Source organism: Planococcus citri, chromosome 1, assembly GCF_950023065.1.
Source record: "Planococcus citri chromosome 1, ihPlaCitr1.1, whole genome shotgun sequence".
In the NCBI taxonomy this organism is placed as follows: domain Eukaryota; kingdom Metazoa; phylum Arthropoda; class Insecta; order Hemiptera; family Pseudococcidae; genus Planococcus; species Planococcus citri.
In genome coordinates this window covers 27,412,136-27,428,306 of record NC_088677.1, presented here as the reverse complement: position 1 = coordinate 27,428,306, position 16,171 = coordinate 27,412,136, and the positions used below count along the sequence as shown (strand labels likewise).

The window sequence follows — 16,171 nt, the reverse complement described above, 5'->3', positions numbered from 1 at the left end:
CTGATCAGCTATGCAATTTCCGTAGTCGGTCTGTCTTGCATACGTGTGGTGGAGTTGGAAATGTTCAAATTGTATCTTTAATGCTACGATTTCTTCAAATAATTCTTTATGATACACAGGTTTGTTTGACGAATTTTTCCATTGATTAGCTTTCCATTTATTGTATTCTGTGTTGATTGCAGTAGTAAGGTATTGCGAATCCGAAAATATCAATAATTTGGTGACTTTATTACGTAACATTATTTCCATAGCAGTTTTCAGTGCTATTAATTCGGCTAAGTTATTCGTGTTGATGTATTTTTCGTGATTGATTCTTTCAGATACGTTTTTAGTACCTTCTGGATGCCAGCAGATTCCGATGCCGGCTACTGCGTCTTCGCTTCCGTTATCAGCGCAGGCTCCATCTACAAAAATCCACACATATCCATCGCTGGCAATGTATACATCATTTAGCATGTCTAATGGTGTTTCCATAAGCTCAGCACTGGTTACCGAAGGTAAAATCTTTTCTTTAATTTTACGTCTGGTAGCTTTTAATTCAAATTTGGCATTGATGGGTACATAATTTACGGGTAGGCCGGTTTCAAATCCTGGTAATTGCCACAATTCATCTGGGATTATTTCAACTTCATTTGGACGATGATTAATTTCATTTTCGATGGTTTTGATATGCTGATGCCAACCATGGTGAGTGTAAGCTCCATCACTATCAAGGTTGATTTTTACTCGAAGATGTTCTCCAATTAATCTCATCGTTCTTTCTACAATATTCGATTGAGGATTGTATGGAGTTGATTTTCCATTTTGAATACGATAACGTTTGAGTAACTTCTTCCAGATATTGTTCTTGAACTGTACTGCATTATCAGTGTTTACTTTTCGTATTTTATGTCCTAACGTAATGATTTCTTTAATAACTTCTTCCATCGTATCGGCTACTGCTTTTTGTTTAATACTAATTAGTAATCGTAGCCATATTTTTCCAGAGAAAACATCCTTGGCTACGAATACGTATTTTGGTTCATCTGACTCGTTGGCAATAGGACCTAATAAATCAACTGATAAGACGTCTGCTAGTCGATATGCGTTAACGTAAGCAAATTCAATTGGTTTCTTCATACCGTAATTCTTATTTGCTTTACAGTATAAACATGCACTAGTAAGGTAACGTACGTAATGTTTTGAGTTCGCAGAATAGTACATTCGTCGGAATAAAGTGTCCAGTTTATTTGCACCTACATGTCCAAATACTTCGTGTAGATGTGTCATCGTATCAGTGAAGAGTTCATCAGGGAGAACTGGAACTACTGTTTCATCTTTGTTATTGAACATCAAGATTTCTTTGCCGTTTTGAGTATGTATTGAGAATCGCATAGCTAATCTTCTCTTAGCTTCTAAATCACGTTGGTTTAATCTCTCATCAGGGACTTTTAATCGATACGTTATTCCTTTGCAAGTTTTGTCCTTCTTTTGGAATTGATCAATTTTACGTAAGCTTGATATGAGACGTTCTCTGATTTTATCTCCAACATTTTGTTCGATGGATACTAAATTGGCAAAGTTGCAGTAATTTAACGTAATTTCCGGAGCTTGAATTCCAAACCAGCGTTTATGTTTCTTACGTAAGTCGTAAATCAAATTGTAACAGTTTAGTTGTGTAATCCAAATGGCCGCTTTTCGGTGTATTCCGGCCATTACTTCAAAATTGGCTACGATTGATTTTAAGTCACTTCTTACATGGATTGTTCTTCCATGTAGCCACAGTTGGAGTTTGCGAATTGTTTTTGTTAAGTTATACATCTCACGTTCGATTAACGTATACGATTTTTGGTGTTCCTTAAAGCTGAAGCTTGTAAACATAACGATCTCGTCTTGACCTTCTACAGTTTGGTATAATACTGCATTCATCGCATCAGATGACGTGTAAGTGTCTAGGTATAGATCGTATCCTTTTCGAGGTGAAATTAAAACAAAGTCCTTGATGTATTCTGCTCTCAATTTTTCAAAAGCTTCTTCTTGATCAGGTCCCCAGACGAATACTTCCCCTTTTTCGGTAAGTTTGTAAAGATTACGTAAAATTTGCTGATAGCAAGGAATGAAACGCCTGTAGAGTCCTGTTAATCCAATTAGTTCTAGTACTTCGTTGGCATTTTTTAACTCAAATTTACCGGTCTTTTTGTTTGTATGTTTTTCGACATACTCTAAAAATTTCACTATTTTCTTCGATTGTTTCTTGATGATGCCTGGTTCCAAATCAAATCCTAGATGATCCGTTGTTCTTCTGAAAAATCTGGATTTGGTGGCATTTAGTTTGAGTCCATTCTTACGTAATATCTCAAAGACTTCAACCATTAATTCCAACATCTCCTCGAAGGTATCTGCACGAAGTAAGATATCGTCGACGTACTTGGTTATACCCTTTCTGTCTGGAATGATATCATTAACAAGATTTACGAACAATGCAGAAGATATTTTTAGGCCGTATGGGAGTCTTATGAATTGATATACTCTACCATCGATTTGGAATGCGCAGTATTTACGAAAATGTTCCTCAAGTACTATTTGCCAAAATCCAGCAACAAAATCTAATGTGCTGAAAAATTTGGCTTCCGCATATTCCGTTATAATACGATCCAAAAGACCTGCTTCGTTGTAATTTTCATTTAAAATTGGGTTGAGATCCACCGGATTTAGACAAATCCTCATTTCACCGTTCTTTTTGATATTGATTACGATAGGGTTGATATATCTCGAGTTGGAAGGTTCTATTACGTCAATTGCTAGCATAATTTGAATCTCCCGTTTAACAGCTTCCATCATTTTTTTCGAGGGATTGTATTTTCCACATTTATAAATGATTTCTTTTTCGGGTATGTTAAATTCCAATTTTTCCTTTTTTCCTTTGAAACGACCTGGAAATTTGCTGAAAATGTCTTTAAATGGAGCTAAAATATTGTACGCATGATCCGCTTGTTGAAGAGTGATTCGGTTCTCAGATACAGCTTCATCTAAGTCAGCTCGTAATCGATTGAGATAAATTTCTGGACCTGTATCAGTAACACCCTCAGGCAGCTTATAATATTTTCGTAACGTATTGGCTCGATTCAATAGCATGTAAGTATCTGGAAGATAAGATTGTTGAATTGATACATGATTTAATTTCAATTTCGTAACGTATTCTTCTGGTTTTAGAAAAGGTATTGAATCAATATCATGTTTTGGTGTAGGCTGGCAGTAAGCTACTCCTTCGTGTATTCTAGGATCAATCCCGAGTTGAATCATCGTTTGCATTCCAATTAAGAATACTTGATTACAATTTTTCATCACATAAAAGGGAATTTTCAAGGTGTGTTTGCCAAATCGTATGGTTGGTACCAATGCGTAATGAGCAGTTTCTACGATTTGTTCATTTGCTAATACACAACTCACTGGTTCAGATAATGGAATGTAATCCATATCTTCGGAGTGATTTTCCATCAAATACTTAGCCGTTTCTTCAGAGATTACGTTAGGGGTTGCCCCAGTGTCGAGCTGTGCGGGATAACTACCTTTCCCAATGCCTATACTGACTACTGTTGTTTTGATCTCTACTTCGGTTCGGTTCAGTTGAGATAACACGGATTGATCATTTTGAGCACCTTTTTGGGTAATATTTAGAATATAATTGATGTTCGAATTGCGGTAATCTAACGTGTATTCATTATGATTTTTCCATGGAATTTCTCCATCACCTTTTCTAACGCTGCGATAGTCGTGAATTGTAAAGTTACTCGTGCGATGAATGAATGATGATAACAGATCTTTAGAATCAACGGTATGGTAATCCAATTTTTTACGATGTCTGCTTAGGGCTACTATTACGTGGGATAAACTTTCATAAACAGGATTGCGTTGTTTATTGAGGCGTACGATAATAACGTGATCATTTTGTTTACCTTGATACTCGTGTATCGTATTGACTTTGAACTTTCTATTTTCCAATATAGCTTTTTCGTGTTGCGTAAAAACAAGATATTGTGCCCCAGAGACCCGTGGAATAGTGTCTACTGAGTAGTAATCGAAGATTTCCATCTCAGAATGAACCACAGATGTTGAATACATGCCGCCATCGTATAAATCGGTGAGTAATTTAGCTGTAGTAAGTGTACATCGGTAAGATGTTGATAGATGTTCTTTTTCATCAATTAATTGATTGGGTATTAATTGGTACTGTGTTTTCCTCAAAGGTGAACGGTTAATGTATTTAATTTGACGATCATCTCCTATCAACACCGCGCGTTTAGCTCGTGACTTCATCATAGCGAATAAAACTGCACCGTAATGAACTAGTAAAGCTTCATCTATGAAGATACGTTTGTATTGATAATCATTCCCATGCATTAAATATGAGTCAATAGTTCGATAATTGCGTAAAAGTTCGACATCATCTATTGATAGTCCCCATTTCTTAGCTAATCGGTTACGGAAATCGATAGCAGCTTCTTTAGTTGGAAATAGTACTAAGTCGGATCCATCGTGGAGTATTTTGCTCAATATGTACGTCGTTTTGCCACAACCTGCTACTCCTTGAACTAATTTGGTGTAAGGTAATTCAAAGTCGTTGATATTGATATTTTTACACTTAAGATACAGGTCATAATCACTTAAAACTCTTGATTCTTTCGTTACGATTAAAGTTTCAGAAGCTGGTACTCGTTTGTTATCTTCAAGATCTTTCGATTTAATGAAACGTTTCCCGTCGTGCTTGTATTTGTGGTCGATTACGTTAGAAGATGGTACGTGTGTGAAGAAACCGTCGGAGTTATCGTAGATACCAATTTCCAGATCATCAATGTCGACTAATTTTTCGATATTATCTTCATCAGTATTTATGATCTTGTTATGGATTCGTTTTGCGTTAAGATGAGCTGTTTTATACGTGTGGTACCAAATTGCTAATTGTTCACGTGTTGCATTGATAATGTAATCAGATTCATACTCGGGTTCTGGTATAGGTGGCCGGAAATCAATAGTGAAAGCGTTTACTGGTAAATCAAACGTTGGATCGTAATTATTAGGTTTTGAATAATCGTATTCCTTAGGCCTATTGGCTTCAAATAACTCATTGTAGATGGTTCTGTCTTTTTCAGAGGTATTCGTGGATTTGGGACGAATAATCACCGGACTGGAATCAGAAGCTACATCTGTGAAAACTTCTTTCAATTTCTCGTTCAGTTGCTGTATTGGATAGAATATACCAGCATTGTTTTTGAAGAATTTTGTGATATCAGGCTTTACGTTACCATGCATATCTTCATCAACGATATAATTGCCATCTATGTAGGGATCAGGATTAACTGATGTGAAAATTAATGAAGTTTCAAAAATGACCCGTACATTACGTAACTTTGATAAAGCAGAAAATAACTTCTGAAATGCATGCCATCGTGTGGTTTGTATATGATGCAAGTTGTTCTTTGGTGGTAAAACTAATGGAAATAGAACAATAATATCTTGGAATTTCTTATCGATGAGAGTAGCCATTAATTGATCTGAGAGTTTAGCAAATTGACTGAAATCCACGAATTTGCTATTTAATTCGCGTTGACCAAATGAAATAATAGCGTGTTTTTTATTATATTTGTTGTTCTTGATTTGATGTAGTAAATCGCGAAGTGCAATGTCATTACGTAAAATCGAAGAAGACGTAATATCGCATTCGGCTATTTCAGATAATTTTTGTGCTAAAGAATCCCCGAAGAACTCGTATTCCGAAAATGGGAATTCTTTTCTCTTACGTAACTTGATATCTACTCTTGTTCGTTGTTCCCCGTCCCCTCCTCTGCGTCGGAGGAGTCGGAGTCTTCCCCGTTTTTTGAACTTTCGTCATTTTGGTGCTGTTGGAAATCATCACCGTCATTTTGTTGAGAGGATGATGGCTGGGAGATTTCCGTGTGATTAACTTGTGTTCGAAACGATTGAGTGCCAGAGTTTCCTGCTGCTGGCTGATTGGATGCCCCAGTGGTGTTCTGATTAGGTTTGGAGTTAGTTTGTGAACCTTTGCCAAATTTGTTGAATTTTTTATTCTTTTTAACTGGAAGAATTGGAGTGGATTGATACACTAACGAATTAGGTTGTCGTAACGATGTAGGTAACTGACGAATAGTTAAATCTCGGATACGTTTTTCGAATGCTACTCTATTGCATGTGATTTCAAGACCAAAATGATGTTGCATATTGTTAGGTACAACTGAGTGTAGGGTAGAAATAAGATCGTCGTCGGTCATATTAGTGTCTCCCAGGATAGTGTACCATTTTAGAAAATCTAGAGCCCAGCTCTTAGTTGAATCGGTAGCTAAATTGATCGTACGGAAGTGTGCTTTTGCACATTCGTGTTGTTGTTGATTCCACATAGTTAAAATGAATGATGTACGATGATTATAATAAAAAGAAAATGATCTTTTGAGTGAATCTTTCCAGTTGATGGCAGCCTCACTAATTAAAAGTTCGTTGAAAAATTCAATATATTGAGAGTTGGATGCACCTTTATTACACATTTGTTGTTCAAATTTGAGGACAAAGGAAATTACTTCAAATAAGTTGGTGTTGGTCAACCTGTGTCTGTTGTCGAAAATATTCTTTGATTTCAATTTATAATTATTTTTCTCTGCAATGTCTAAGTCATAACTTAATTGCCGTTGCCTGGGATTAGCATCAGGTGTCTTCATGAGATGATTCGTTCCAAGTTGGAATTCCACAATTTGTTCTTCTCCATTCGATTTTTTATAAATTAATCCCGAATTATTAATCATACTTTCCATAACTTCCTTGGTCTGAGCTAACCTTCCACTTTCCTTAAGAATTTCAATACCTGGTGGAGTTTGATCTTGAGTTAAATCAACCACATTGTTGACGGTGTTAACGTTATTAGGAGTTGTTACATTAGTAGCAGTTGGTGTAATATTTGACGTAACGTTAGATGTCGTAGCGTTTGATGGAATCGTATTATTGTACACTGGTGGCGGTTGTGGATACATAATTGCTGGAATCGTGGGATTGGTATTTTGAGGTTGTGGAGTAGTTGGCGGTGGATTAGGTATACCATTTGATGTAAATAATGGGACTGGACTAATCTCATTGAAACGTCTAATCATGGGTTGTAGGACCTCATAAGTGTCAGCTGCAGCATCCAACAAATCTTCGCACATAGGTCTGATTTCTGCCATTTCGTCCGTAGCAGCAAGGCCCAATCTCATACCACTTAATGCTACGTGGTTAATGTGTTGTGTTTGTTTATATGATTCGTGAAATAAATTCTTTATTGTACGGGTATCTTTGATCATGGCTTCGCGAAAGTATAGAAATCCTCTTTCGATTTGGGTGGATAGCCTCTTATATACATCTTTAATATCCTCTCTAGTGTCTGACAATTCCTTTTCAAGAGAACGTATCCGTAACTGCATATCCTCAGTAGATTTGATACGATCCTCATTGCATTCTAATGACCATTTGATATGATCTTGTAGCTCAGTATTCTCGGTTGGAGTCGGAACCGTTATTTCAACGCCATCAAATCCCATTGAATGATCAAGAGCATCAAAATTGTAAACTCGACGTACTGCCTGTCCTTCTCTCCTAGGAGGATCTAAAATAGCAGCTATTGATAAATTTTTGTTGGAGACATCCTTGCCTATGTTTTCACACGCAGCCCTATTGTCAAAATCACACCACTGCAGAGTTTGCTCAAGTGTAAAAGCACTTTCTTCTCTTTCTTCTTGATCGGAAATATTAGGTGGTGTAGCAGTGTGTTGCTGCTGAGGAGGTTGGTATTGAGGAGGTTGACTCTGTGGGCGTCTATTCATAGATTCGTGTAACTCTTCTAATAAACTATTATGTGCACGACTGGTACGAGATTGTTCTTCATTATTACGTAAGTTTAGAACTTTAGAAACGTTTTTTCCTATTTTATACCCTCGAGCTGATACAAACCTCGCACAAGCTTTCGTAACTGGAAGGTCTATAGTTTGATTGACGGCTTTCAGATCTTCTCGATACTTAGTAAAGTTACGTGATTTAGGATGAAAGCGATGGCCCTGACCATTCACTATACGTTGATTGGTTGGTTGAGGTTGAGTGGCTTGGTCGGTACTTGTGTTCTGCCCCTGAGTACTCGAACTCGTTTGTATATTTTGAGTTGAGGTACCAGGTTGAGAAACAATTGGGTTCGGAATCACAGTAGTATTGCCAGTTTGGTTGCTATTTGAGTGAATCGAATTATTGGCTTGACTCGGAGTTTGACTTGGAGGATTAGATTGGACAGTGCCTCGAGCTGGCTGGACCGACTGAGAATTACCTTGAGGTGGAGCCATGTATTGGATTGGTTGAGGTGGACCATAAACCATAGATTGATTTGGAAAGTAGAAACCTGGGGTTCCATATGGTATTGGAGGTTGACCATTCGGAGGCATAATCTGAGTGGAACTCGCAAAGTATTGAGGATGAGGCCACTGAGTCACGTTTGGATTGAAAACTTGAGGTTGAACATAGTATCCAGACTGGTTTGGATTGACTGGAACGTTACCTTGGTTTTGACCATTGGATTGTCCGCTGGCATTTCCCACGTTATTAGATTGGTTGGAATCCATTTCAATAATTGAACCGTTTGACTGGAACTGGAATTGAACTGGAACGCAATTAATTACGCAAGAGACACAATGTATCTGTAACAAAACTAACGAAAAACGTAAGTTTGGAAGTATAACGAAAGCAAATGCTAAGTTACGCAAAGTGAAACGATATTGAGAACTTCTTCATACGAGAGAAATAGACATAATGATTCGCATATCGTATCGATTGCTCGGAGCTCCGTTGAAAGTGAGAGATAAATTATCTCGGAGGTGGGGATTATAGGCCAGAGTACAATGCCTGTAGAGTTAGTATTTTCCCATAAAAACTTGAACACAATTTCTATTGTATTAAATTCAGCAAAAATCACGTTCCTCCGTTATCATGGTAACATGTTTGAACGTAATTCCGTTGTAACAATGCTGAATGCTCGAATGTAATCGCCGACTCGTAGGTAGGTACCTACTTCGCGTTGTTGAACACATTAAAATAATGTAATGTCAAAATTCCCATCTATTTATAAGTCGAAAATGTTCGTGCAGTAAGGTGCAAATATAAACTTGTATTTTACTGCCATATCACTGCTTGATAAATAGGTAATGACGCATGCCTATCTTCTCGAAACATGAACTTTTCTCGAACTGATGAAATAACTGGTTCATTTTCCATTACGTAAAAATACATATGAAATGAATGCGAACCATAAATGATACCATATTTCCATCCATTGACTGCTGGATCAAATCCTTACGTAAATGACTTCTTTATGGTGATTTATGGTCCAAGAATCTTATTAATAACATCTTATGAACTAAACACACACGTGTGAAAAGTAGGTATGGGTGTTGAAGTTGACCTTGGTTGATGGTATTTGGTCCTTGGATCTTCGTGATTTCTATGGAAATTTTATGGCATTTATAGCACTCGAGCCCCACGTTGGGCGCCAAATGTAAAGACTGTATCTACCTTTTATTCGCACCTGCGGTGCTAATGTCTTACATGGTCTAACTTCACCCTAACGACCTAGTTAGACCTATACCTAGTGCTACGCACAGATAGGCACTGGCGATTTACCGCCTCGTATACCTACTCTTCGGAGATAAATATGAGATGAGAAATTATACACTTAGAATAATATGAATAAAATGAATACTCGGACGACTATAACGTTACATTAGCTTTATTGGTTATTAAGCATTATATGTAAATAGTCTGATTATATTACGTAAATAGAATTACGATTTGATTTAAAGGAAGCGAGTACATGTAGTCGCAAATGTGTGTTAAAAACACCACCCAGGGACAAGGGCATTCATGCCGGATAGGGCAGGTCCAGTATGAATGACTCTAAGAAGAGAATTTAGAGATGCTGCAGTTCATCTCTTGAGTAACCACGATCCGATCCGATAGTCCATTACGTAAAAGATATTCCATATCCCAGTAATTATAAGGTGGAAAGTACGTGCTCCATACGTCGAACGTACTGATAGGGCTCCGCACCTCGACCTATCTATCGAATGGAAACTAAGCTCTCGCTTAGTGAGTCCGTGATTGACTGAAGTTATGATCGGATAACGTGAAACACTTCACTAACGCGAACTAAACCGCTAGATAGCGTGGTTACGTAAGAGAATTGAGCAAAAGGTAGAAGGAGAACAATTTTCCCTCACCTAAGCGACGGAAAATGGCGCAATTCCTCCCTTTACAGTACACCCTATACTAGATTAGGTGGTATTCGTTGTTGGAAATGTAGATCAAATACCGCGGGTGCCAGATTTTCCAAAGTAGGTAATGTTAGGTTTCAGGAGCAAGCGTTCTGAAATCTCGTATAGATTGGTAAAGGGAGTTGTGGAAATTGGAAAAGCCTATGCGTTTCATTTGATTAATTATACGTTGCAAAATGGTTTCCAAAATTTTCCGTTCGCTAATGTTGTAATTTTTCAAATCCTCGCTATGTTGGGTATAGGTAATACGAGTAGGTAATGACGAAGTGAGTCGGACAGATAGAAACGCCGAAGGATAAATGGATTCGAATCTGAATCAAAATGTTGATTTATGATTCCAATTAGAATACGCGTATTAGTATTTTGATTAGAGAGAATTTGAAGAATCTCTTTTCGAATTATAGCTCTTGTAGTTGTATCGTCGTTGTATGTATTATCAACTCATGTAAGATTCCGATTTGGGGGATGATTTTTGGTATTTTCAATTTTCAAGTGTTGGCTGCTGTCCTTTTAATAAGTGTACGACGTACGTATATTATTCCATTTTTGAATCTGAAAGGGAAGAGAAGAAAGCAAAGAGAGGAAGGGTCTTGAGAAGTTTGTCGAATTGAATTGGCATTACGGAAACTCTAAAAAGGATCTCTTAAAATTTGTTTAATTTGAAATAATGCGAATTGAATTATGAAAAATTTGAAAATTTTGTAAAAAGGAGGGGAAAGGGGGGATTGAAAAGTCAAAATCTTTAAAAGGTACATTTATAGAGCGCCGCCGTTCTGATGTACATACCAAATTTCAGTCTTGAAGGTCAAATCGGAGAGGTGGGGGCCTGCCATAAGGGTTTTCAAGGTCAAAAAACATGAAAAAACCTGGTTTCTCTCCTCCGAATTGCTTTAGGAGGCTGATTTTTGGATATGTTATATAACTTTTGATTTCCCATCGAATAGTTTCAGGTTAGATTTTTGTTTACCTTTTTCGCCCTTTTTCACCCCCTTCCAAAAATTTGGACATGTGCGAATTCCGAGTCAAGGTCATTCCCATTCAAATCCATTCAATCCAATCTCAAACCGAGCCCGAATACAAATTTTGAGCAAATTTTCTTTGAATGCTAAGGGTATCTGACAGGTAGTGAAAGTAGTGAAAAAGTAGTGATTTTATAAATGGTGTAGAGTGTTGGGACCTCCTTGGTTTACAGAGGAAGGTGCCGAACTTGACTAAGTATATGTAAGCCCAAGGTACCTTCCTCTGTAAACCAATGAGGTCCCAACACTCTACATATTTGGCGCCCAACGTGGGGCGCCAAATATGTGGCACCAAATATGTAGAGTGTTGGAACCTCCTTGGTTTAGGGCGGATTGTATGTACAACTCACGTTCAAATCTGAACTAAGTTTAACTCATTGTTTTTGACGAGTTAAACTGAGTTCAACTCTTGACTGTATTTTAACTGTTTGTGGTACAAGTGGCCCTTACAGAGGAAGGTGCCCAACTTTACTACGTATATGTAAGAATGTAAGCCCAGGGCACCTGTTCTTGCCAGATATCCTTACAAAAGATATCTTTATTTCTTTATAGCAGAGGTGAAACACCATAAAATAACTCAAAGAGTGCAATTGAAAACTTTTAATGGTCTCTGATTAAACACAATTAAAAAGATTTACAAATAAAAAGGCATCAGAAATAAATTCCTGATGGAAGCACTAAAATACCAACATTACATTAGCACTAGTGAAAATATTCTCAACGTTATTGGTCTTCTCTAAACTCGTGAAATGGTGTAAGTCGAACTAATCCGACAGAGTGCACTACTAGAAGCAGTGCTGCTATTCCGAGGGAACACATTGGAAGCTGTGGGTGCATCCCCTACCGTCACAATGGGTAGTGAAAGTAGTTAAAAAATTGTGAATTTAGTCTAAAAGATAGTGAAAAAGTGGAAAAATGTAAATGCGCAACAAAAACCTTCAAATATGTAATTTTTAAAAAAGTTAATTTTTGATGAAATTGGCAAATTGTTTTTTTTTCAATAACCTTGATTGAAATTAAAAAATATTTTGTACGCAAATTTTCTTCCACTTTCAATTTTTTTGGACATTTTTCTGTTGAAAATTTGACTTTGTTATTTTTTTTGTGTATGTGGAGGGGGGGAGGTGGAGTGGACAGATTTTTGATAATTTGGTTGAAAAAAGATGGTGAAAAAAGTAGTGAAAAAGTGGTGATTTTTTTTTTTTAAATTTCATTAGATACCATGTCTTTGAAATGGAAGAAGCTAATCCGAATTTTTTTTCGAACTCGTGATAAAAACAATAAAAAATTGTCCATTTTTTGAAAGCAGTTTTTCCCTTCATTTAGGATTTTCCTGTAATGTGAACCCTATTTGGGGGGGGGGGGCAAAAGGGAAGGAAGTTGCAGAAATTGTTCGCTCATTTTTCATTTGATCATTTTTGAAACGAATGGCAATGTTTTAAACAGGGAATTGATTTTATGTGATTTTTGATATAATTTTTTTGGATGTTTGAAAGTTGTGAATTGGCAAAATTTGAGATATTTTTACTTGATTTCTGGTCATTAAAGTTCTGAATTTTTAAGGAGAAAGTAAGGAGAGTAGAGTCCAAAAATTTAAAAAAATTGTATTTGCGTTCCTGTTTTACTTTTCGCTCATTCGTACTGTCAGATTATATAGAAACTTTAACCGTTTTTGTTGGCGAGTTAAAGGTTTACGAATCGTAAACAGTTCCTTTACTAATTAAAGTTTTAAAATCTGCGGTGGCGTTCTACAGTGTTGAAGTTGCCCGTTACAGAATTTTTAATCAGTATGGAAAGCTTTTTAAATGTAGGGTTGCATCTTAATTTAAAATCACAGCTACTACTATTTCCAAGATTCAGATTCTTTGAACAAATCACAGGTACCCGAGTATCTTCGAGATACTCATTTTAACCGGTAATTGGTTTTTTCCCTAACCGACACTGTATTTGTTCAACTCGTCAGCGTAATAATTGTGGAAATTAACGTGAAACGTATTAGAAGAAATGTTTTTAATACAAACGAGCTCGTCCAGTATTATAGGGATAGGATAGGATAGGATAGGTATTTTGAGAATCATCTTCTAAAGTGTGTTATTTTGTAAAATAAATTATACCATTTTAGCCTTGATAGCGAATGAAAGCTGGTATTTGATCATGTACTTGTGGCACATTTTTTTTGCGTATTTATCTGCGCACTACGCCTTATCAATTTCTCATACACGCCCGCGAAATATTTAAAGCGTAGGCTCTCCTTTGGTCGCCGGTCGGTAGCTAACGAAGTGCAATTATTATTACACGAGACTCCTTGGTACATTCAATGTATTATATTGACGTCATTTCTGCCTTTTACGGTATCTACGTAGTATTATGTTATGTACAATATACGTTTTACAGTTGCAAACTTTATACTTAACCTGGCTTAATTATTTCTGTTTCAGCAATGTTGAAAAGAATTACAGAAAGTTGTGGACCACACCAGCCACTTCCAAGGCAGACTAATTAATGAAAATATTATACATATTTGTTTGTTGAAAAGAATTCAACACACACGTGATTATATTACAAACGACATTAAGATCTATTTAGCAGAAATTAATGGCTGTGTTGAAATTTTAGTATAGGCAAGTGTACCTATCTGTACGTTCCGGCGAGATTGGTATTTAAAAATTTTCAAAAAAATATCACGATTGCGTCGAGTCGCAAATTTTTATCCTATTTAAATAATTTTCATCCTTGTACATATAAATTATTGTATTTTCTAATTCATTTGTTTCTTTTTTTCCTTTTTTTTTTTCGTATATTATTTTGTGTTGTTGTTTAGTCAATACCAATGTATTATATCTTAAGTGCCAACTTCTTTTCTTTTCTTTTTTTTTTACATGTGTAAGGAGTTCTTTAATTTATTTTTTGTTTTTTTTTTTGTTATTGTTTTGGCTTTTTATAAATCTAAAAGACATTTCAAATGTCACCATGTTTACGTTTTCCTTTTTTTTTTAAGTGGAGAAAATGGGCGGTATTTTACAACGACGGGGCGAACCGAAAAATAACACTCGATTGTAAAACGCATTATTTGAACGTCTTCCATGATAATTTTTTGTGTACAATTTGCCCATTCATGGTGAAATTTTATTTTAAAAATAGGTAATTTTTCTCCGTTGAAACTTTCATTTTATAAATAAGACTTTCCATTTTTTATCAACGAAAGAAATTCTCTCAGTAGTCGCGACGACACGTTGAAATTAAATGAGTATTTTTTCGCCATACTATCTTCCATCTTTTCTATAACAATGAAGTGGGCATTTTTGGCTAAAATGTACCTATATCATCGTGTTTAAGTTTTACCTATATCATTTCGTTGTTTGAATCAATTTAAATATGTTTAAGTACATTTTTTTACCATTAGTATTTTGGGTGCTATTTGAAACATTCGAGTGTGTTTGCACATAAGTTTTTTTGTTTGTGTTTTTTTTTCTCTCTCGTATTTGTAGTAAAAATATTTCTTTTAGTTATTTCCTTCTGTTCCGTAGCCATTCCTTTGTGTAGTGCCATCGTATGTAATAATATTCCAAGCATTTTATGAAATATAGCCTGGAACGTTGTAAACGTACTATTTGGTAATTGTAATATTGAATAAAAAATTTCTTCATTTTTCAGTATCATGTGTGTTTGATGATTATGTGAACGAAAACGTTGGTTCGTCTTCGTCTCCGGTTTAATATTTATGATGCATTGAAAAATATTCATGAATGTTACCGCACGATTATACAAGCTTGAAAGCTATACGTAGGTACATATTCCTTACCTATCTGTATCTGTTTTCAAGAGGTAAATATATAGGTACGTTGTACCTACGTTTGTGAAATCATCATCGGTGCTCTACAAATTACCTACTTATGAAAGTATCTATCGTATAATTGGGTGTCTATTTTTTGACAGGTTAAAAGTTCATTTTTGTATCAGGTAGTAAAAAAGATGATGAGAAGAGGTTTAAGTATAGTAGGTATAGTCTATGGACTTCCTATGTTCATTCGCTGAAAATAGACAAATAATGTTTCTTAAAAAGGATTGCGGGTGTTTTCTTCTGATATGTAAATTTATTGATGAGAATAATAATTGTGATCTTTGTTACAAATTATGATAATAACAAGAATCGTCTTCTGTTTTTCTATTTTCTTCGGTTTTCTTGCTCCAAATTTTATTTTTGTCTGAATTGCAAGCAATAAGTATAGGCTAAGTGCTTCGAATAAGCTTTTTTTTCTAAATTGAGTATGCGTAGAATTGCTTTTGCATTCATGAATTTAAAATCGAGAAATCCATCATTGAATTGAAAATAAAAAAATAAAAAAAATGGTTGACTTCGTCAGTTCTGTTTGTCTCTCCAAGAGACGCATGTTGCAGTCTAAAGAATTTTCATTTTCATTTTTTTTTAAATGAAAAAATTAATAATGATTTCAGTGAGTACCTAATTAATTACCTATTTATTCTACCATCAACCTACCTGTTCATTTATAGGGTGCCCAGAAATATCGTGAACCCTGAAGAAAGTTTTTTATTAAAAATATAGTTATTAAAAAACACCTTTTACAATACGAAACATTTAATGAAAATAATTCTAAATTAATACATCACGCTTATGTATTAATTTAGAATTATTTTCATTAAATATTTCGTATTGTAAAAGGCGTTTTTTAATACCTAATTAAAATGTGCGAAAAAGGTGCTAAAAACTACAGGGTGCCCAGAAATATCGAGCACCCCTAAAAAAGTATTCTACTAAAATACTTTGGTTGGTCACAGTGAATGATAATAATGATAGCACATGAT

General features: G+C 35.6%; 1 protein-coding gene across 2 annotated transcripts in view; it reads left to right on the top strand.

The window, feature by feature from the left end:
* LOC135831149 (uncharacterized) overlaps positions 1–15,003 on the top strand; it is an 80,534-nt gene extending 65,531 nt beyond the window's left edge. For both annotated transcript variants that reach the window (XM_065343427.1, XM_065343428.1), the window contains one exon: positions 13,786–15,003. In XM_065343427.1, the coding sequence (XP_065199499.1) occupies positions 13,786–13,846 (61 nt within the window). In that variant the 3' untranslated portion in view covers positions 13,847–15,003. The remainder of the gene's footprint in view (positions 1–13,785) is intronic.
* Positions 15,004–16,171: the final 1,168 nt, after the last annotated feature.